The sequence below is a fragment of the Dromaius novaehollandiae genome, chromosome 12 (assembly GCF_036370855.1).
Source record: "Dromaius novaehollandiae isolate bDroNov1 chromosome 12, bDroNov1.hap1, whole genome shotgun sequence".
Classification (NCBI taxonomy): domain Eukaryota; kingdom Metazoa; phylum Chordata; class Aves; order Casuariiformes; family Dromaiidae; genus Dromaius; species Dromaius novaehollandiae.
This window is the reverse complement of record NC_088109.1, coordinates 20532969-20554753: the sequence shown is the minus strand read 5'-3', so window position 1 is coordinate 20554753 and position 21785 is coordinate 20532969. Positions and strand designations below refer to the sequence as shown.

General features: G+C 41.9%; 1 protein-coding gene across 2 annotated transcripts in view; it reads left to right on the top strand.

The window, feature by feature from the left end:
- Positions 1–21785, top strand: part of TAFA4 (TAFA chemokine like family member 4) — an 84775-nt gene that overhangs the window by 12615 nt on the left and 50375 nt on the right. For both annotated transcript variants that reach the window (XM_026109711.2, XM_064519177.1), the window contains exons 2-4: positions 12982–13418; positions 15185–15321; positions 18631–18746. In XM_026109711.2, coding sequence (XP_025965496.1) covers positions 15242–15321; positions 18631–18746 — 196 coding nt within the window. In that variant the 5' untranslated portion in view covers positions 12982–13418; positions 15185–15241. The remainder of the gene's footprint in view (positions 1–12981; positions 13419–15184; positions 15322–18630; positions 18747–21785) is intronic.

Sequence of the window (21785 nt, the reverse complement as noted above, 5' to 3'; positions counted from 1 at the left end):
TTGATCACCAGAGGGGAAGAATTACATTAAGATGGCTTTTCATAGGAAGTGATTGTAGTATTACAGATGTTAGAGTCGTCTCTCGTGCCCCTCTTGGCTATTTGTAGTAGTGCGCCTTGCTCTTTGCGGTAGTAGATGAGAATGAGGCACCTCCTGAAAATAAAAATGTGAGCTTTGTACAGTTGTGTAGAGTGATATGCAGAGAGGTATTTCTTTTACATACTCTGTAGAGCAAAGCAAAAGCAGTAAGAGGGTTAAAAGCAGCTCCACATCTTCATGAAACTCCTTATCTAAAGTAGAGTTTGCCTTACCTGCAGGTCTCCCTCCGTCTTGCCACCCATCCACACCACTGTATCTGATCCTTTTATGATTTTTAACCTCATGTTTTCTTGCACATTCAGTCACTGTTTCTGGAATGTCCCCTCCAATACTATAAAGACTGTAGCCGTAAACTGCTTTTCTATCTTACTCCCTCTAGCTCTCAGGTCTACAAGAACCTTAATAACCTTAGGTGATGCCTGCTCTACACTTTTTATTATGGCCTCACCTCTTGTAACGTTTGCCTGGAATCAGAGTAAGGCGTTGGTGGTATTTCTAACATTCAAGCCTCTTTAAGTATTGCTCGCTCTTTCTCAAAAGATGTACCTAAAATATGGCTTCTCCTGTATATCCAGAGATCTCAGATTTCACTGGGCTGTTATTATATATTGTCCTGATCAAAAAAGCTAGATCTCACGCCTTGACAAATTCACTCTTGCTGTTACCATGCCATTCAAAATGATTTTGCAAAGACTTTTCCTCCAGTTGGGTTGATTTAAAACTATCATTCCTTTCTTTGAGTCTACCCACTGGCACTTTTCCCTATTGTGTAAGCTTAAAGCATCTTGGTTTTACTTTTGAGATCTGTCACTGTTTGAAGAGATCCACAAAAACATCTGCAAAGCAACCTCCTAATTAGTTTTTAATCTCCTTTGACGTTGCCTGCAACCAATTTGACAGCAAAGAAGCTGGCACACTGAGACTCCAGTCTGCAAAACTGACCTGTGGCATCTTGTTGTTTCCTTCCCTATCTCTGTTCTCCTACCTACCTTCTCCTTTTCTTGTTTAAAGTAAACTTTTTGTAGGAACTGAGTGTATATTTGTGTAATGAAGTTCTGACTTTGGCCCGACCGTGGTAGCAGAAAGACAGAGTCTTTCAATAGCAGAAAGCAACTGTTCACTTTCATCTTCTGTGTGAACAGATGCATCCATGGGTCTCTTTTGAAAATATCATTTAGGTCCTCACTGGACAATATCTGTGAGTAGAGAACAGAATTTTTACCCTATTTTGGGGAAGGACAGAGGTAGGCAGAACTTCATCCTTGGTTTAAAAGCAAACTGTCAGACCAAACTGGCACAGATAGCTAGAGGAAAACAAGTGAGGATTGCCTTAAATACTGCAAGACACAGCTTGGAGTTGTTGGAGAAAGCTGCATCCAGCTCTAAATGAAACCTCTGTATTTTTCTTTTTGGATGCAGTGGCACCCTCTGGTGAGTGAAGATTTGGTTACCTGCAGCCTCTCTTGCTAACCTTGGCCAAGAAGCCTGTCACTTCACAAGAAAATGGTTTCACTTGGAGAGGGGAAAACATAAATCTAATAAATAATTTTCCATATCCCTTTTTTCATTAGTATTGCTGTTTTGCAATTAATTAGTGGCCGATATTAAAGGTTTAACATATTCCTGCTATAGTCCCTGAGATGTAGTGCATTTTTAATAATAGCAGGTTTTCCTCTAAATCTGTACAGTGACTATTCTTGTCAATGGCCCTTTTTCAGCTTGTGTGGCTGTCTCACCTATTGCCAGACTATGGAAATGCTGTGTGTTGTATAACTCTAGAATTTGAATCAATGATGCAGCCACTCCACAGACCTATTTAAAAATGTATTTCATGGTGCAGGAAAGTCAGATGAGAGCAGTTAAAGTGAGAGAGTTTCACTTTTGGGTTCCAGTCCATCAATTTTTAAAGAGACACTAGTAGGTCATACAGGTCTAAAACTGATCGATTTACAAGAAGAATTTCTTTTTAAGGAGCATTGTAATTCATCTCCAATGGAAAACTGAAAAAATAAAATAATATACAGCCACTAGGGCCCTAGTGGGGCAGTACTTAATTAGCTCTGCCCCTCACACACTCCTTAGTTAGTTGTCCCTTAAAATCCATAATATAGTCTGACCTGTTTTTTACAATCCATTACATTTTTGTCACTTAGCTCTTACTGGATCTGACAACTTACTTACATTTGACTAATGCCTACCTTCAAGAAGGGCATCCTTTCTTGGGTTTGTGGACAGGTTCCCTTGCAACATGATAACAACAAAGCACGTCTGTCTCCCAGTCTTCTTACCAAATGCAGCTTGTTACCGTAGGAGAGCAGAGGACATTGTTTGGTCACGACCCCCAAAGGCAAATATCTGTGGAAAACTTGTCCTAGGATCTAGCAAAGTGCTCTTACTTGATCTTGTTTGCCTGTAAGGGTGAACTCATCTGAGCCAGTCACTGCACTAGGAAAGGTGTGTATTGCAATACAGGGGAAGTAAATGAGGCATGTTGAGGATTGGCTTTCATGGGATTATTGGTGGGGAACGCTACTGAAAAGTGATGTTTGAGATGGAGGGGTTCTATTTAGTTAGGCTGCCAAACTAAAAGCACAGAAAGGTTGTATCTGCAGGGACATTTCATACCCATCGCTAATTCTAATATTGAAATTTGGAGGCTGCTCGTTTAATGCAGCTAAGTTTGAGTACTGTTTCCTCCAGGACAATATTCACAGTTCATCTATCAAAAATGGAAACAAATATATATTGTGGGGATCTGAAAGATAAGATTGTGTGACTAGTCAGAGATCAGAGAAATGGAAGGCTTCAGCAATTTGTTTCCTTTAAAAAAAAGTTCAACAGAAATAACTGAGTGTCTACCCAGACTGGCTGGAAATATTGGTTATTATTCAGATGCTAATACCCATAACATTATCCAAGCTCAGAAAACACAATCCACAGAAAGAGAAATGGCAGTTATTTTCTTCAGCTCTGTCATTGTGAGCATGACCGCAGACAAATTATAATCAGGGGGAGTGAGAGGAAATAGTTGCCAATATGGGACTAAAACTGTAGGCTGTGGCAAGAGGCCAGTGGTCCAGGAAACTGAAGGCAGAGCAAACCTTCAAAGAGAGATTTGGAAGGGAGAGAGCAGGGCAGTGCTGGCTGTAGCCAAGTGTGTAAATCAGTGTGCAGCAGAGAGAAAGACTTGGATGACTAGCTGAGACAGGTTTTGTGAAAAATAGAGGTACAGTTCAGTTTTTCTTGTTTTGTTTTCCCAGTTGGCCTGCAAACAGTGCCTCGTTGTTAAAAGAGTGAACTAACTGTGCCACCAAGTTAACTTTTTTTTGTGTGTGAATCTTGAGTTTTTATTCAGAAAGTCACAGTTCCTGGAGGAAAACAATTAGAGGAGATTTTTCTATTCTGTTTTCTAATTATTTTTAAGAGACTTAATAGCTCTCTAGCTGTGATGAAAAGCTGATTAAAAGCTGATTATTGTCTACCCTGAAAATAGACAAACAACCAACAATTTATTACTTTTAACAGACCTCGCATTTTAAGGCAATCAGAATTTTGGGGAAGTGAAGGGATCTCATCCTTCATTTCCAACCCTGAGCATTTCAAAGCATAATCAAAATTATATCACTTACCCACCTCCCAGCTCCTCCTATCAATCATGTGCGTGGTTATGTGATCATGAAGTGACTGGTGCATGAGTGAAGGAGCAATACTGAAGCAAAAAATTCATCCTAGGCTGACTCAGAACAGAAAGCTAGGCTTTGCTTAATGTTCAGCCTTCTCTGAGCTTTGGGAAGCAGAAAACTGACTTTTTTTAAAAAAAAAAGAAAAAGAAAACCAACAGAAAAGGAAAGTTTCTAGCTTTCCCCTTGAAGAGGACATGCTGTTACTCATTTAAAATCTCGGTGTGGTCTCACTGCAGTTGAGCCTCGTGTATGGGAACATCTTTCGTTGCTTAAGCTGTGATAGGAACTGGAAAGGGGACTATGCTTCTGTTCCTCCTCTGGCACTTCAGGTGCCTGAGGGGGAAATACCATATCAAAGCCTTCTATTACTGCTTGTGAAGAAGTGTATCTGCTTGCTGTGGCTGCTGCTGTCCTGTCTCAGTAGTGCAGTGATTGCTAGGAAGGAGTCTGGGACTATTCTTCTTACCATTCTCTCAGCACCTTTTGAGTTTTGCTTCTTTTTCATTGCAATGGCAGCAAGAGCTCTACCTAGCTTCTTCATGCCACTGAAGTGACAACAGCAGTCAGTGGATGATTAACTTCCCCTAAACGGGGACCTTTTTTCACCACTGATCAATACATCAGCTCAAGAGGGGTCTCCTTCCCTGCTTGCCAACTGCCCTCCTGATGCTCACACACATGCTACTTGCTGCCAGGCAGGTGGGCTTCCCAGAGAAGGCAGCAAGAAATGCCACACAAATGAAAAATGGAGGAAGCTGAGGAGCGACAGGGAAGGAGAAGTAATGGACTGGGCTGGAAGAGGAAGGGAGGAAGGAAATCAATTCTGGAGGGGAGGAAGCAGAACGGAATTTATGGGACTTCTGAAATTCTCTTGCATCAGGACATGCAGTAGCTAGCAGTGCTGGCAATGAAAATACCCAAGACAATTACCTTATGTATTCATATCGGAATTTGGAATTTTTCTGGTTGCAGGGAAAAAGACAAGTACTGGCAGAAGAGGCAGAGTCACTCCACATACATGTTATTTATCTGCCGGTGCAAGCAAACCAGCTAGCACATGCTGCTTACACGTCCAAAATGATAAATCTGAGGTCTTTCTTTTTTTTTTTTTTTAATTTTCTTATTCTTTTTGCAATGCAACATTGTTCTCAGGGCCACAGGACCAATGGTTCAGCAGATTATTAACAGATATATCTATCTGCTTGTTCTTCTTTTTGACTTAATAGGCTGTTGTCAGAAATTAGAAAACACTATAGGACTCCTGGTATCTGGACAGCACAATACAGTGAGCAGCGATGGACTCACCAGGTCTCCTGAAGTCAGTGAGACCTTTTGCCTTTAAATCCAACTCAAGGCATGCCTGTACTGTGATGGTGGTGCTCCATTTAGCTCCAAACAAACAGTTATTTCTCCATGGTACAATGCTGAGCAGAGATAAAAGTTCAGTATTCAGAAACCGTGCAGTTAGTGCTAGAATAGGAACTACTTATTCCTAGCTCAGATAGTGCTGGTTTGAAGACGCCTGTGCTGTATACAGTGGTGATGCATTCTGTGTAATGTTCAGTATTTCCATCCTGCATGGTCTTGCCAAACGACGGAAAAGTAAATGCATTTTTGAGACTGGTTCTGAAAGTGCTTTTTTCATTTAACTAGGGCAAAGATTGGACAAGACTGCTTTCATATTTTAAGTACAATTGTTTATGGACTCAACTCCGAGTCATCATGCCACACATATCTTGCTAGCTTATTAGCAGTGTTTTGCCTTCTGTCTCATTGAATTACAGAAAATGAGGAATGACATTAAACAAACTTTTTTTTTGTAACAGCTCCTGAACTGATAGGTCAGGAATCTGAATCTAGATTTTTCCTATTTAGTAGAGAAAGCAAGGATTTTTTTTTTTTAATAACTTGAAGAACAGGCTCCATTAAGCATACAGTGTCTTCTAACACCAAATAAAAGGGCTGTTCAATAGCACCAAAGTCAACTGAGACTAACAGATATGGAAGTTGGGTTATAGCTCTTTGGTCTGTGCCTTTCCCCTCCTGCACAAGTTTTGTTCTTCACTGTTATTTAATACTTGCCCCAGGAGAATTCTGCATGCTGGGGGTAGAATTTTCAATCAATCTCAAGTTGACTGTGCTATCTTTGCACAAAAATGGGAACAACAAAAATGTTACCTTTTTTATTTGCCAGTAGTTATCCTATGTAGTATCCAGTGGCTGAGAGATGGAACAGGAATAGCTCGCCACAAGATGTTCTGCTATTGGTTTACGTAGTGGATAACACAGATGCTAAAAATGTGCGTTCAGCCCATAATTACACTTCTGGAACTTTAATGCTGCATTTATGAAATGCTTTTCATTAAAATCTTTTAACAATTAGCTAATGAGTCCCAAGTGGAACAATTATCCCATATACCCAGACAGTTGGAATCCTTCATCAGCCAATCTGCATCCACTGCTCATAAAGCCTGCTTGTGTTCTAAAAGCAAATCTAGCTATTCTGCACTTTCCTCTTGGAAAGTCTCATGATCCTGAAACAAAAGCAGAGGCAACAGCCTTACATTGGTGAGACAGAAATGGACAGACCCTGTTGGAGTCATGACCTGATGCAGCTTCAGGAAACTTGAGTAGACTTGCTGTAACTCACTGTCTACCATGAGTGAGATGTTTTGCAGGATAATGAGAATCTAATGCAGTAGAATCAGAAAGCAGCAAATTTGATCTCAGTGCCCCCAGAAAAGCATAAAAATATCTAAATATGCCACAAGCTGACCCTATCTATATGAAAAAACTCCAATACATGTGGAATGTAGTTTCAGTGTCTTTCTGCCACGATTTTCTTCCACTAACCTCTGACAGAGGTACACTTGATGAATGTCTGTGGTTAAGGTACTGAGGATGACACTGTGAACTTTAGCCATTTACCTTGCATTTATGTTCTAGGAATATTTATGTTTAATGAATTTATGTTTTATTATGAATTTATGTTCAAGGAATAAAGGGGATGTAGTCCTGGAAGAGACCATGAGCAATCATGTAATCCATACCTATGCATGGAAAAGGGGACAAATATGCCTTGACCACCCCTCATACCTATTTTTCAATCCCTTTTAAAAACCTCTAGCAAAGCCTGAGTTCTTTGTGCAGCCTGTTCTGCTATTTTCCACTCTTAGATAAAGAAAATTTCTCTTCATGTGCACACCAGATTATCTTTGCAGCAGATGACACTTAATTTCTTGGTATGCTATTTACAGTAGCTCCAGAGAACAACTGATCACACCCTTCTTCAAAGCAGTGTTCTAGGAGGCAGTTAGCACATCTCCAATAAGTTTTCTCTTTTCTCAACTAAGCAAACACAACTACTTCAACCTTTCTTTACTGATCATGCTTTTAACATCTTTTAATTTTCATGTTGCCTCCTTGGGATTGTCTCTTGTCCTTAATCTGAGCATTTACCCATAGTCAGTGATCATCTGCTTCTTAAATATGATGGACATTTTCAGGTGGGCTAAGGTAAGGGAAAATACTGGCCTGGCTGCGCATCAGACCAGAGCCAACAGCAGTTCTGGGACCTCTCAGTGTATCACCTAGGGGTACAAACTGACATGAGGGCCTCTCTTCTTTCTCTTTACTTCCTCCCCCAGGCAATCTGTGCAAAAACATATACCAGCTCACCTGGGTCCCTGGTGATTAGAAGAAAGCCGAGTGACTTTCTATATAGCTATGGGTCAGCTATCTTTTCCTCTCATAGGAGAACTTAATTTTACTCCCCTCCATCAATTCAGGGTATAGAAAAGCATCTTCTTGCTTGAGATAACCTGTACAACGGATTTACTACTTTGCTACCTGGTAGGCAAAGCTTACAGTAGGGGAAAAGCATATTTGCCTTGTCTGAGGCATTCTGCTGAAGGGAGATAGAAATGCCTTCGAAGGAAATCTATCTGCATTTTTCCTGTGCTGCCTGCTTTACATGTGTACTGCTCTGCTTATGGGAGGTCAGTTGGGAGTGGAGTGGGGCTCTGCCTCCTCTTTGAACAGAGCTGAAGCAATTCCTGTGCTTCCTTGAACACAGTGCCTGCAATTCTGCCTGCCTCCTAAGTAGGCCATACACCAGGGGGTGGGGAAGATCTTGAGCAGTTTCACAGGCTGTAGTGAGGGACTGAAAGAACTTGGATATTCACAATGAAAAATTCTCTCTGATAAATGTAGTTGAAAGAGTTGAAACCTGGGGCTGTAATGAGGAGAAAACCTGTGTTTGCTGCCCAAGTTGAGAAGTCTGGTTGTGCAACCATAAAAATGAAACCTTGATAGCAATACTTACCTCTCCAGGAGTGTATTTTGGGAGGGGGGTTCTTTGTAGGATGGTGATGAATAATAAATAATGCTGTATGGAGAAAAGGCTCTATCCTGCCTCTGCTTTACAGCTAGAATAGCACTTTAGTCTCTGAATAGTCCTGTTGATCTTAGTGGGATTATTCTTGGAGGAAAGATGTTGACTCAGTTTGAGTTGAGAGATCAAGTTCTAAAATGTTTTCCTAAAAATATTAATTTCTAAATGAGATTCTGCTTCATTTTGATTATCTCCATCATACACAGAGATTATACTTTTGGAGTGCAAGTGATCTCTTATATTTGTGCCAATGTAACTCATCTGTTTCATTTATGAGACTAGTTTTACTTGTCATGCAAATACACTTGAAAATTGTGAGGTCCAGGGATTGCAGGTGCTGGAGTCAGCATATTTGAAGAAGTTATTGTTCTCTGCTTGAAGGGGACTTGAATTAGCCCCTGCAGTTTGCATTGCATCAGGTCTTGAGCAGACACCTGACTCTCTGTTCTGTCTCAGTGGAGGAGGCAACAGCTTCCATTTGAAGGACAGCTCCTCCTTACACTGTGTTAACCTGAGAGATTCTGGCAGTCCTCTGGTTCTCACCTTCAGTCCCTTGGCTGAATTTGGTTCCTGATTCTGTCTGCTACTGTTACTGCTGCTGAGAAGCCTCACCTCCACTGGATTAAACTTGGAGGCTACAAAGCATCACTTAAAAATGAGTCCAACTGGAGAAGGCTTGCCAACAGAGGATCCATTTTGCACCCAGTTCATGATTCTCACTCTGTGGCAGAATAAACTGAAGAGTGTACAGTGACTGGGATGGACACTAGGGTGGCTTAAGCATGTTTTTACTGTCCTCCCACCACACACTACTCTAACATGTCCAGTGTGAATACAAGGTCTGTTTTCATCTCTGAAGGAGCCAGTGCAGGCAGACATACCCTAGAGAGAACTCCAAATGCTGGTGAAGACAGACACAATTGTTTCCCCACAAACACGTAATATAGGATGTCTGGTTTTGTGTGTATGGCCCAGGTGCTGGTGTGGTGGATACCACATGCTATGTGAATATAATAGTAGTCAGTTCTCCCATTTTAGAAGGCTGTGGGTTTTATTTCCTTTAGCTCTCATCGATATTGTTTTCCCTCTCCAATTCCCCCCAGTTGCTGTTAAATGAGATTTTGAAATATTCCTGTAGAAAGGGCTGACTGGCTGTGACAGACGGAGCAGCTGCCACCAGAGGCCAAAATGTGATGTTATAAAAAGGCACTTTGAGAGGGTTTGTTTTGCCTCGACACTTCAAAAATTGCTGGTGAAGCCTGTTGTGAGTCTGCTGTAGTCCAAGAGGTGCTGGGAACTGCTGCAGTTATCCAATATTAACTGAATTTTAGGCTACATGCCTGGATTTTTTAAAAGTGAGGGAGCGCACTTGTAGTTTGGTGCCACCTCACTTTTAGCTAACTTTCCCGTGTCCGAAGAGCCTTCTCTCTTCAGTTTGCCTTACACTAGTGAGGCTGAAGTGATCAGGCCTCCCACAGTGATACCTGTAGGAAAGTAAATGTAGCAGGAAAGTGAATGTTAACTCTGGAAGTAAAAGATAGAGGAACTGGGCTCAACACAGAAACATTTTGCTTTCTTGCACTGTAAGAATGGTCTCATGTTGCTGTGAGCACAACTTTGTGTCCTTACTCAGGCTGCATAGTGCCTTACTACCTGGTAAAAGTATTACTCAGTATGAGTAGATGGGCAGAACTGAGCCCTTTAAGCATTTGACTTGTCCTTGTCTCCCACTACCTGGGAAGACCAGTAAGCTGTATCAGGAGGGAAGATTAGATACAAGCTGGAAGGTTTGTTGTCTCTGTAGTATTAATAAGATCATCTGTGGATACTACATCATGTTCTGATGTTCACTTCGAAAAACCTGAGGTTGAGAAATTGGCAGTGATGTAGAAAAGAGCTGCATGACTGATTTAATAGTGCAAAACCTTCCAGGGACAGGCTAAAGAAGCTCCATCTAGCTTATGCAAAGACAGTGTTCAGCAATGACTTGATCACAGGCTGCAAGTACCAAATGTGGGCAGTGATAGCTGATAGCAGAGGGCACTTTCATCTGTCAGAAAAAAGGCCTAATGAGATCAGATGCCTGGAAGCAGAAGCTGGACAAATTCAGATTAGAAATAAGGTGCAGTGCTTAAAGTGAGGTTAATTAACTGCTGGAATAACTTAGCTGTGGTGAATTTTCTGTCACTTGAAGTCTTCGGATCATGCAAAAATTATCTGTGACTTGCATAGAAACTGTGCCTTGATGCAAAGATTTCTGGGTGAGGTTTGAGGGCCTAAACTGAGAGTCCAAACTGCAGCAGTTCCCTCTAGCTGGTCCATTTCCGCTATGACTTGCAGTAGACCTTGAGGAGACAGGGAACAGCTTGTCAAACAGCATGGGGAGCCAAGCAGCTGAATGTCTCTTCTTGCACTTGCTCACAGCCTGGGACCCCGAGTGAGGACTCTGGAGATCAGAGCTGAGGCATCCTACAAGCCACAGAAGGACCATCATAGCCCAACACCGTGCAGGAAGCTGGAGCAGATCACAAGGGCCCTGCATGTCCTCAATGCCAGCGAGCCTGAGAGCACAGCAGGTCATGCTGTGGCACAAGGGAAGAGTGTCTGTAATGCCTGCTGCACTGGAGCGAGCTAGGAGAATGGGGGAACAAGCATGGCTCACATCTTTACTTCCTTTCCTGCTTGCCTTGTTCCCAGGAGCAACAGATTTGGGGAGGGTTTCTGCTAACTGCAAGTTGCCATACGTTCCCTATATGTGATCCAGCTCTCTTCTATCTCCCTTTTCCCTGGCAGGAGCCTCACCCTTAACTTGTCCAAAAACTGAATGGCCGGCTCACGTCAGGAGGCAATAGCTCCCGTTGTGTCCCTGATCAGGCAAACGATCTGGGCCAGGTTTGTCTGAGGTGAGACCGTGTGACGAACCAAGTGGTTCAAGGCCGACACGACGGAGACGGGATTGCATCTGTGGGAGAGAAACAGCAGTGAGGAGACTCGGGGTGTGTGTCCGTGTGCGGTGTCTTGGGGAGGCGAGGCTGGGAGGGGAGGGCGAATGGAGGAGTCTGTGACAGCAACGTGTTAATATGATTAATGACAAAACTTAATTTGCATGGACAGTTCATTCTCGCACAAAAGAGCACTCGCAAATGAGAGGCATCGCAGCAGGCCGGGGCCTCGGAGGGGATTCCTCTGAGGGCGAGGATGGCTCTGGAAGGGAACAATGAGCAGGGTTTCGATGGAGCAATCGGTGCCCGCTGTATGGAGAGATTTAATGAGATTTCCCGAGTAATGACAAAAGTTGGAAGTGTTTAATAGCGCTCTGCTAAATTATATGTATGCAGCGATCGCGAGCCACCTCGCCGCCTGCGCCGGGGAGCGCTCCATTGTGCTGTAGCCGGGCGGCGGGAGCCGTTAGGGCGGCGGCGGGAGCCGTTAGGGCGGCGGCGGGAGCCGTTAGGGCGGCGCGAGCGGCGGCCGTTGGGCGCGCGGCGGGGAGGCGCCGGCTGCACCGCCGACGCCGCGCGCCCACGAGGGGGCAGCAGCTTCCCGCCTCAGGGACGGCGGCGCCGGCCGTCGCCGCGAGGCTTTCGGGGGGGCGGGACCGCTTTCCCCGGCGTCCCGCTCCCAAACGCCCTTTAGCACCAACACAAATAAACTCCCTCCACGCTGATAAAACGACTCCCCCGCGCGCGGCCCTGGGAGGGCTGTGGGGGCGTCAGGCCGCGCAAGGCCCGTTGCTGCGTGGGCCTGGAACAAAATGTTTCTGTGGGTTAATGAGGTTTTTGTGGGTATAGTGCTAAATATCTGTTATGTTTACATTCGTTTCACCTTGAAATGGGCTGTCGCTGTTAGTGAGCTGGTGTATCACAGGTAAAACCTGACAAGCAGGGGTTTGCTTTTGCTCTGGATTCTGGCTTTAATGATTTTCAGTCAAACTCTCATAATGGTGCTTTCCATATATATATATATACAGATTTCTTCTTTTCTCTGCTAACAAATTGCAGCTGTAGCTTTCTGCTTTTTCTCTCAATTGAGCTTTGTTCACTAGGACATAAGAGTTTAATAGGGCTGGTGGTAGGTTAAACTCCTGGGCTGACAAATTGCCTTGTGAAGCATATGGCATGTGTACTTATTTCATTGTTACCAATTATTTTACAGACAAAGTCTTTTAAGAGATGTGCTGTCTTTATTTTAAATGAGGAATTACTGAGAACTGAGAAATTAGGCCCTTTAAATATTTAATAGAGAGAGGTTTTTTTAAAATTATTTCATAGCTTATTACAAAAGATGGTATAAAAAGCTTTGGTAATTTATTCTTTACAGAAAGTAGATGTAAAAAGTATTTTACAACATGTAAATAGCAATAGGAAAAATATCTATTTACAATGTTACCTTATTCTGTCTAAAGTAATTATATAGTGCCCATACAACTTCCAGATAACTTAAGACCTTTGCTGTATCTGTTCTTGAAACACTTCTCTGGCTTAGGGAAATGCTGTTTATTTTACTAGAGGTCAGAGGCACAGAGACAGGCTGTGCTGGGACGAAAACATGGCAAATTTCAGCAATTTCCTTTAGATGCCAAAGCCTGAAAAGGGAGAATTGGGAGGCCTGAAGCAGAATCCAGAATGACTCACATGCAGAGCAGAAAGCTGCTTGCGGCCAGCCAACGCATAGGTGCTGAAAGCAGGGCCCTTTTGCCCCCCCCCCCCCTTCTTTCTTTTGTATAGCTCTGCTATGGATGGAGGTGAGGATTTGGTTGCCTTGTGGCTAGAAGCAGTTGTATAAAAGACCCCTTTTTCTTTACAGGATTTCTTTCCATGGATAAACATCTGTTCAAATTCCTTTCGTGCAAATTAACCCTGCTCCACTGAAGTCAAAGACCTCACCCACGAAGTTCCAGTCATTTTCAGACGTATTGGTACCTCTTGGGAGTTGACTCTGAATTTTTATTTTTTCTAAAGCAGCACTCAGTTTGCTTGCAAGTGGCCAATGGCAGGGTAGTTACCTGCTCTTGGGACCGGCTGGCCTCACAGGCCATGCTGCCCCAGCAGAGCTCTTGGCGCAGAAGGTCAGCAGTGATTTGCTTGTTTGTGCAATCTGCTAATAAGCGGCTCTGCTTTCCAAAGTCACACCACGCCCTGAGATGATGCAGGGACCAGCATTAAAATCAGCGATCACAAAACAAGCACAAAGCATGGTTTCATCATTAGAAGCCTGGAATTCCTTTTACCATTATTAACCAGGTGAGCCTTTCTTTTCTGTTCTGCTCTCTTTTTTTCAAATGAAACTGTTGAATCTCAGACTCCTAATTGCCTGTAACAATTGCTTTCCACTCCCCTCAAACAACTCTATTCTCTTCAGAAACATTCATGGCTGGTAGGCTTGAGAAAGCCCTGAGTTGTGCTCGTGGCTGTATTAGCTGCCTCTTTCTTTGCATCCATCTAATTACAATGAGTTGGAATAATCCATACTTCCTTATCTTCAAGCAGTGTCTAGCCTGCGTTTACAGAACAGACTACACTAAAATTAGCATTTACGAGTGGATAAATTTACACATTTCTTCCTCTCTAATAAGAATTATGGAACAGGTAAGCCCTAAAACCCAAGTTAGCATGTTGCAATATTGATTGCACTGTAAGAATATATTTATCTATCTGTACTGTTATGAAATAAGTAAAAATGTGCCACATAACCACTTCAGTCATTCAATACTGTATTGAAAAGCTTGTTTGTTTGCTTTTTCTCAATAAAACTTCTGAGGCCCACGTATTTTTATTTTATGTGTATTTGTGGAAGGAAGGATTAAAACAGGATGGTGGTGCTCTGTCTTAAGACATCTCTTTGCCAGCATTTTGTTTTGACTAGAACTGCTGAGTTGTGTCTGGCTTATTCTGAAACGTTCCACATTGGAAAGTGAAGGCAGAGTAAAATTGTGATTAATTGTAGATTGGTGGCCTGGTGCTTCTTTAATTCTACCAATTACTCTATTTTCTCATGGTGTTGTGAACAGAAAGGAGCGGAGCATGTTGAGTCAGGGGCTTTCCTATACTATGCTTTTGAAAGGCATCTGCTTACTTGCTTTAATGACCCTAGAGATACTTTGGCCTACAGTGTGACAGTGTAATTTTGCATTTCTTAAAAGCAAATTTCTAATTGATCAAAGGCAGAGTGAAATAAGAGGAGTAGTGGGAGAAAATGAGAAAAGGTTATTGTAATCACTCTGTAGGTGAAGACCATGTTACTGTTTCTCTGACAAATTGCACTGTGTTGTGTTTTCAATAGCAAAAGGTCAAGCTGAGCCCAGGGGTAGGAGTGAGAGAACAAATATTAACCAAAAAAGCATAAAGACTCAAATGTCTATGTAATGGAGTGCTGGAGCTCATTATTCTGTGGAACATGTCAGTATTGCTGCAAAAGTATCTCCATACAGTGACTTCTTGAGAGTGTAGTTTCTGGGTACAGGCAGGCTTGTGTGAGATGTGGTGCCTGGAAGCAAGGAGAGCCAAAGGTGGCAGAGAGTGCTATGATACACTGAATGCACAGACAGTTTTTCAGACCCTCTTCTCCTGAGGTAGCTGGGCACCAAGGGCCTTGGCCAAACACTTACAAAGGCAGTGCACGGTCTTCCCCCTGTCTTTAATGATCTGTGGTTCAAACTGTTGGAGGTTTAAAGAAGGAATATGAAGTCTGTTTGCACTGTGGTGATGTCTTTCCCAGATCTTAACAGCTTTCACAGTGGTTGCATGGCAAGAGGGCGCATGGCTGTAAGGACATAATGAGCTGCATGCATTATATTTGTAATTTTCAGTACAACAAACTCTGTGTGTAGTTAATCTAGTGATATTTCAGAGCTGCCCTATGAAACAGATGAAAAGAGCAATATGACTGCTGCCTTTTGCCTTGGATTGCACTGTAGATGGCACTGTGAAACAATGATTTTGGTAACCAACATCTATTTCACAACACCATTCTGGACTTTAATTGCAGTGTAATATGGCTTTCTTTGTAGGTCCCCAAAGCGAAGGAAAAAATTCTGAAATGCAGAAAGGCTTATTTGCAGTCGCAAATGGGAATCTGGAATAACTATGAAAAACACACTGAAGTAATTGTGTTTGACTGGAACAAAATTCTTGCAAAGTCCCCAAGGTAAGAGCACTTTTTATCTTTCGAATAACACTGAAGACTTGCTGTTCTGGTTAGCAACAATATCCACTTGAATCCAACAGAGAATGAAGGCTTGACATTTCTGAGAGTGGCAGCCCACTGGCACTGAAATGCCTAGATGCCCCTCACTGCATTTTTCTGCCAAGTTTTTTTTTTTCTCTCTCTCTCCCTTTTTAAAGATCCCCCTCTATTTATATTAGCGGGCTGAAGACTCTGTGCTGTCTACCTGCAAGGTAGATTAAAGTCTTATCTACCTGCAAGTGTATACTGACATTGGTAAGCAATGCTTTTAGCAGCCTTTCAGTTTGGATATAACTATGCTGATACTTTGTTGTGATACAGTTATTTCTGGACTAGAATGTACTACAGACTGTAGAGTGTCCCTAAAACTGATGTAACTGAGAGCACAGGAAGGACTCTGTGTAACTTTGTTAGTAAATAACAAGTTTGCTGTACTCCTAGCAATTGTGCACATACTGGGCCTTGATGAAGGGGGCTGTCTCACACATGTTTGAGCATATTCAGAACTGCAGCTCAAATGCATCTCTCCATTTTAAAGCAGAAAGTGTTATATTTACAAATAGAAAAAGAAAGCAAAACATGAGGCTCTTTCTAAACCTGCTTTCACATTCCCTGCCTAAAATCAGGGCTGTGACTTCAAAGAGTGAAACTTTCAAAATCTGGAAAAGCTTTTGAAATGAGGTTAATACACAGTCATTTCCATGAGACCAGCCTTGCTCCCTCACTGGGAATGGTGGAAACACATGGGTTTGCTTACAGGCTGAAATAAGAACTGTTGAGCACATGTGGTGCACGATTCGAAGGTACCTGTTCCTCTCATCAGCTCGCACCAGAAAGGGGGTGCTCACAACATCTGAAAATCTGATCTCTTACTAGTTCCAAGGGTCAAATTCTGCTCTCAGTCATGCCTCAGGAAAACCAAAGAAAGGTCACTATCTTCAGTGTGTTACTTCAGAACGACACTGAATGACTCTGCTGATAACAGGATTGGAGTCTGTGTTTACATTCAGAGCAACAGAGGGATGGTATTGCAAGACCAGCAGATCACGACTTCCTATTTAGTGGTAACTGGTGCATGAGGTGTTACTGTTCTCATGGGTGGAGCAAGAAAACTAAGGCTGAATTCAGCTCTCAACAAAATGAGGTTCAATGGGTGTAAAATGGGGAAAGTTTGGGTGGCAGAAGTCTTTTCTGAAATGATAGGTTGATTTCAAAGCCTCGTGGGCCTTTTCCTTGGGCTAATATTAGATCAACAGCAATAATACCATTTATGCTCTTTTCACAGTGACACAATCCCATTAGCTGCACTAGCATTACGTGGTTCAGCTGGGTGTGAGAGGTGAATTAGGCTGATGCTTATTAGGTGAAGTGTAGCTGCTCTGAATTAGCCTGGGAACTCTGCATAAGAGGATACTTGTAGGGTAAGGACAAGTGAAGTCTCTGTCATCTGGGCTTCATCCCTGTTTGTAGAAAATTCCTATGTACTGTTGTAAAAGAGGCTCAGTGTGTTTCTTCCAGTACTGGTTTGTGTGTGTTCAGTGTTGCAACATGTCTGACTCAAAACAAAGGACCTTCCTAAAACAAGAAAAGGTCCCTTTTTTCCCAAATCAGTCCTTAAAATGTAGCTATTTTGTATTTATTTTTTTTCTTAAATCAACAATGTGGTGAGTTATTTTTTAGCAATATTTGTGAAGTTTTGAAAAAGAATTTTATAGGCTTGAGTAAAGTCTACAAGGACAGCTAAAGATGCTGGATTTTTCATCAATCTATGTTTTTTCCTCAAATATAGCATAGTGTTTGTTACTAAAAAGTATTTACAACAGGCTTTTGGCTTCTTAATTTTTGATATTACCAAGTGCATTTGTGGGTTATTTGGGCTTTAGCAACATTCCCATTACTACACAAAGAGAGGATGAAATTGTTTTGTGATGTGGGAAATGGAAAATTAAGCAAGTGCTTTTAAGTGAGAAAACATGAGATATGTTTTGATTTCACTTTTAAATAGTTATCAAATTTAAAACAGTATGGAAATGCTTTCATTGTTGTCTATGGTGTGAGGGGGATTTTGTTTGTTTGTCTGTTTTTAACTATCAGGCTGTTCAGCCACTTGAATGATCTGATTAGCTGAACAGTCTCAGGTATTTTAAAGATACACAAATAAACAAATTCTTTAGCAAATGCATGGAGGAATCAGAACTGAAATCTACAGGGAAAAGAAGTTCTCAAAGGACTTTTTGGTGCAAATGAGCATGCTCATGACTGGCTTTTCCAAATCCCAGCATGCTGATTAACTGCAGACTAAAGTCACTGCTATGAAAGTAGTATTTAGTTCAATTTATGCAAATCTATAAATTGCCTCTAATAAATTTGATGTATTCCTGCTTACAGCATTTGTTGAAAGTCTAGAACATTACATCTAAGGGTTCAAGTGCATAATACCCATTTATGTATCACACAAATAATAAATCATCATAACTGAGTTTAAGGAAATGATCAGATTACCTTTCTATATGATGAATGGCACAACATAAGCTATTGAGGGATTTAATTGTAAATATGTGCAGCAAAATTACTGAGGATTTGTGGTCTTAATTCTAACACTAACATGAATAAGACTAACAACATCTGCCTTCCACAGAACAACTGTTTGCTGAAATGCAGTTCTTCTCGCACCCTGGCAGACTAGCAAGGCCTTGCATGGCTGACTGAGGCCAGGGTTTCATGAGTGTTTAACCCGGAGCAAACCCATTGATCTCCAGGAAAGCTAGCAGATGCTGCACGCCAGGGAGATCTAGTCTTCATATACATGTCTGCATGGCAGTTGGTAGCTTTAGCATATCTATCCTGAGATGTATTAAGTGACAAGAACACTTTTCTGTGATGTGTGTATAAATTTGAGGTAGGTGCAGTTTAAAAATAGTAGTGCAACTTATAAATATGTATGCTTAAATTTGAGTGTGGATGGCTCTTAATCCTAAAAAAAAAAAAAAAAAAAATCCTCACAGATTCCTAGAAAGACCTTGCACTCGTATAATGATTTTATGAATATGTATGTGGGGGTAATATCATGTGTGATAACCATTGCATTCCAACTATAAAACGAGCTTAACAAAGAATTTATCCCACCAAACTGTGAATCCAATTTTGTCAGTTTTGCCTTGTAATAGGCTATCTTAGTTATTCTTCAGCTCTTTCCTTCCCAGTGTCATTTTTATGTTATTCCCTACTAGTGTTGTTCTTTCACTCAAATGCTTCCTTTTCTGCCTCCAGGATGAGATTCTGTGCCAAATCAATGCTTCTATCTGACTGGCTCTTTCTGGTCTATGTGTTAATGGTCTGCTGTAAATTGTTGTCCGCCTCTAGCCACCATCCCCGGGGGCACACAGGTAGGAGCTTTTAAACTCATTATGTGCTACTGAGACCAATTAATACCACTTGCAGAATGTTAGAGCTCACTTCTTAGCGATGGATAATTGATGAGGCTGTTGACAGCATGTTATAATCAGTACAATGGGTTAAAGATACAACAACAAAAAAGAGTTATTGTAAAATTTCATGGGCTTTTCTAGTAATTTTATGTAGTGAAGCTTGCCAGACAGTTTTGGAGTGACTTCATGACTGTTAGGGCTTTGGGATTTGTTTGTGTCCTTTTGCTTTATCCTTTTTTCATGTTACTCAGAAACGTGTCTTTATGTTCCTCCTCTCAACCCAGTGGTTATTGAGAGACTTTACAATGGTATCATTGACTTCGGTGGGCAATAGATCAAAGTCCTAAGACTACGTGTGACAGTTCTTTCACTAAGTGACACAAATATGGAACTGCGGTTTATTTCACCTTGTGGTATGCCCCTTCTTTTCCTAGCCAACATAGTGAGGTAAACAGAAGACACTGAATTTAAGAGGATGCACTGTTCTAACAGGGTATATGTATTGGCCACAGTGTAGTATCTTATTATAAACAATAGAAATAGCTCAGAACAAGGTGGGTTGGCTTCATGAAGACATACCAGACTGGATCTGTGCTAGGACCATGCAGACATCCAGCATGAGTCAACAAAAAAATACAGTTGTCTTAGTGCTAGTGCAAAGATACTAGTTCAGGTCCTAAAATAGCATAGCTGAGTTAGGCCTATGTCACCTTTCATCCCAAAAGCAGAGAGTTAGGTTAACGAAGTATCACATATGGGCTCTGCTTTTAGAGGAGATCAAAAGCCTGGCTGCACCACCCCATCGAGATGACCGTACCACTCTCAGTACTGTAGTTAGATGCCGGCTTGGGGATTTCTTCAAGTACTACTGTTTGTGATGTAGTCTCATTCTTAAATGAAGTGTATTGCCTTTAATCCATACATCTGTGCCAGATTCTCATGGTTCCAGGTCTAGTGTCAGCATCCACTTGGGCTCAGCACTAGAAAGCGGGGATGCACTTGTTAGAGGCTCCATCCTCCAGGTGAGATGACCTATTCATCTCTTTTCTGGCTGCTTCTGGTGCCTGTCTGGGAAGGAGCTGAAGAATCCTCATGTGCTCACCAAAGTCTCCCCGGTCTTGGCAAGCAGGACTGGATGTGACCTGCATACAGCTGCTTTATCTGTCTGCGTGCTCACAGCACATCAGTGGTGTGTGCATCTAAGAGCTACACAAAACACCTTCTTGCTTTTGTAGTGTAAAGAGTTGCTATGCAGCCTCCACCCCATCACCAGCTCTGTGTTCCCTGATGCCATGGAATATTCTCACCATGCTCTGGTGTATCATCTGGCACTGGCCATCCAACTCAAGCCTGTTGCTTGATTCACGATCTGTTGAAATTTAGCCTTTTTGTCAGGAGAGGAAATGTCTTAGGCTTTCTTTGATATATGGACAAATAGGGATTATCTGCAGTTCAAACATGTGGGTTATTTTGAACACCATAGATTCTGAAACTGTTGAAAATGGATTCTACACCAGTGCATTCTGCTGGGGATATACCACCTCACTGTGGCTGAAAATTCGCTCAAAAAGCACAAGCTGGGAATAAATGTTTTAAGGTGCCAGAAGCTTGGATGCTGCTTCTTTCACTCCCTGGTAGATGCATTTTCCGTGCAGTAAAATGCATTTGCAATAAAATACAGTCACAGGTTCTGGAGGGTAATTGATGTGTTTCAGCTCAAGCCCATCAAGTGATTCCAGTGAATACAGTGTTCCCAGTTGATCCGTATTACCATTTTGTAGGTTGCTGTTACGGAAACTGGTTGAACCGCGTCACTGGGGAAGGGGATCTACACATGGTGACTAGTTAATTAGGACCTCTTGACCTTTCCCATAAACAGCTGCTGCTTGGTGGTACATTTCAGAGCTGACTATACAATTGAAGTTCTTCTTTAGACTGCAACAAAACTGAAAACCTGGAGAATAGCCTTCTGTAGCTTTTGTCGTTTAGGGACGAGTCTTGCAAAAAGAAATGTTATTTTGGTCTCTTTAAAATGCTCTTTGCAAGGGAAATACCTGTAGCAAGGCAGTAGTGATCCTCCGTTGCGGGCTCATATGATGAATCTGTGTTATGTGTCGTGCAAATTATGGCAGTCTTCTTTAACATAACATTTGAAAATGCTTGATCACATGCTTTGAATTGACACTAAGAATTCTTTTCCCTATATTAAAGAGATCGTAAAGCACAAGCTTCTTGACGGTTAGGCAAATTAGCTTATGGTGCTTTCTCCGGTAGGCTAAGGAAAGGTGTAATGAGTATTGTGTTTTGCTCTTTGTGATTAGTTTGGCCAGATTATGGAGCTCTTTTTATAATAGATCTCCTTTGAAACTAGATCCTTTGTGCACCTTGTGATAGTTATGGTGTCGTACTCTTTCCTAAACATGACCTTCTCTCTCTCATGTGTGAAGTGGTCCCCATCCCCTTTATGATCCCATATTCCAGATGCAGCAGTCACCTCATCTTTGATTCACCAGTTCCCTGTGTCTGGAGTGTGACACCATAGGGCATTTGGAGGGCCCTCATCAAGGGCTGCATTTCCCAGCCTTATCTCTTTCTTGCTATTTGACCCAACAAATAGATCGACTCCCTAATGTACGATCTGATCTGTGATGTGAGCAAGACAATGTCCTGTTCATCAAGAAAGCAAATAATTTAGTGTTTAATGTGTATCCTGTTTCATGGAAAGCAAATAATTAATCTTATTTGATTACTACAGATTAGCATGTTCTTGGATGGCAGTTGAGATAAAATCTTTGCAGTCAACAGAGAGCTTTCAATTTTTTCCAGGTAAAGTGTCCTGAAGCACATTAGAGGGTAGAGGGATGAATTCAAGCTTTGATTTGACACGGAATTAGTCCTGTGTCCCTTAGGTCAAGCAGCTGTAGCCCAACATGAATGTATTGAGGTGAGAAACACATGCCCTTCATGAGACATGAGGTGTCTAGCTTGGGATACTTT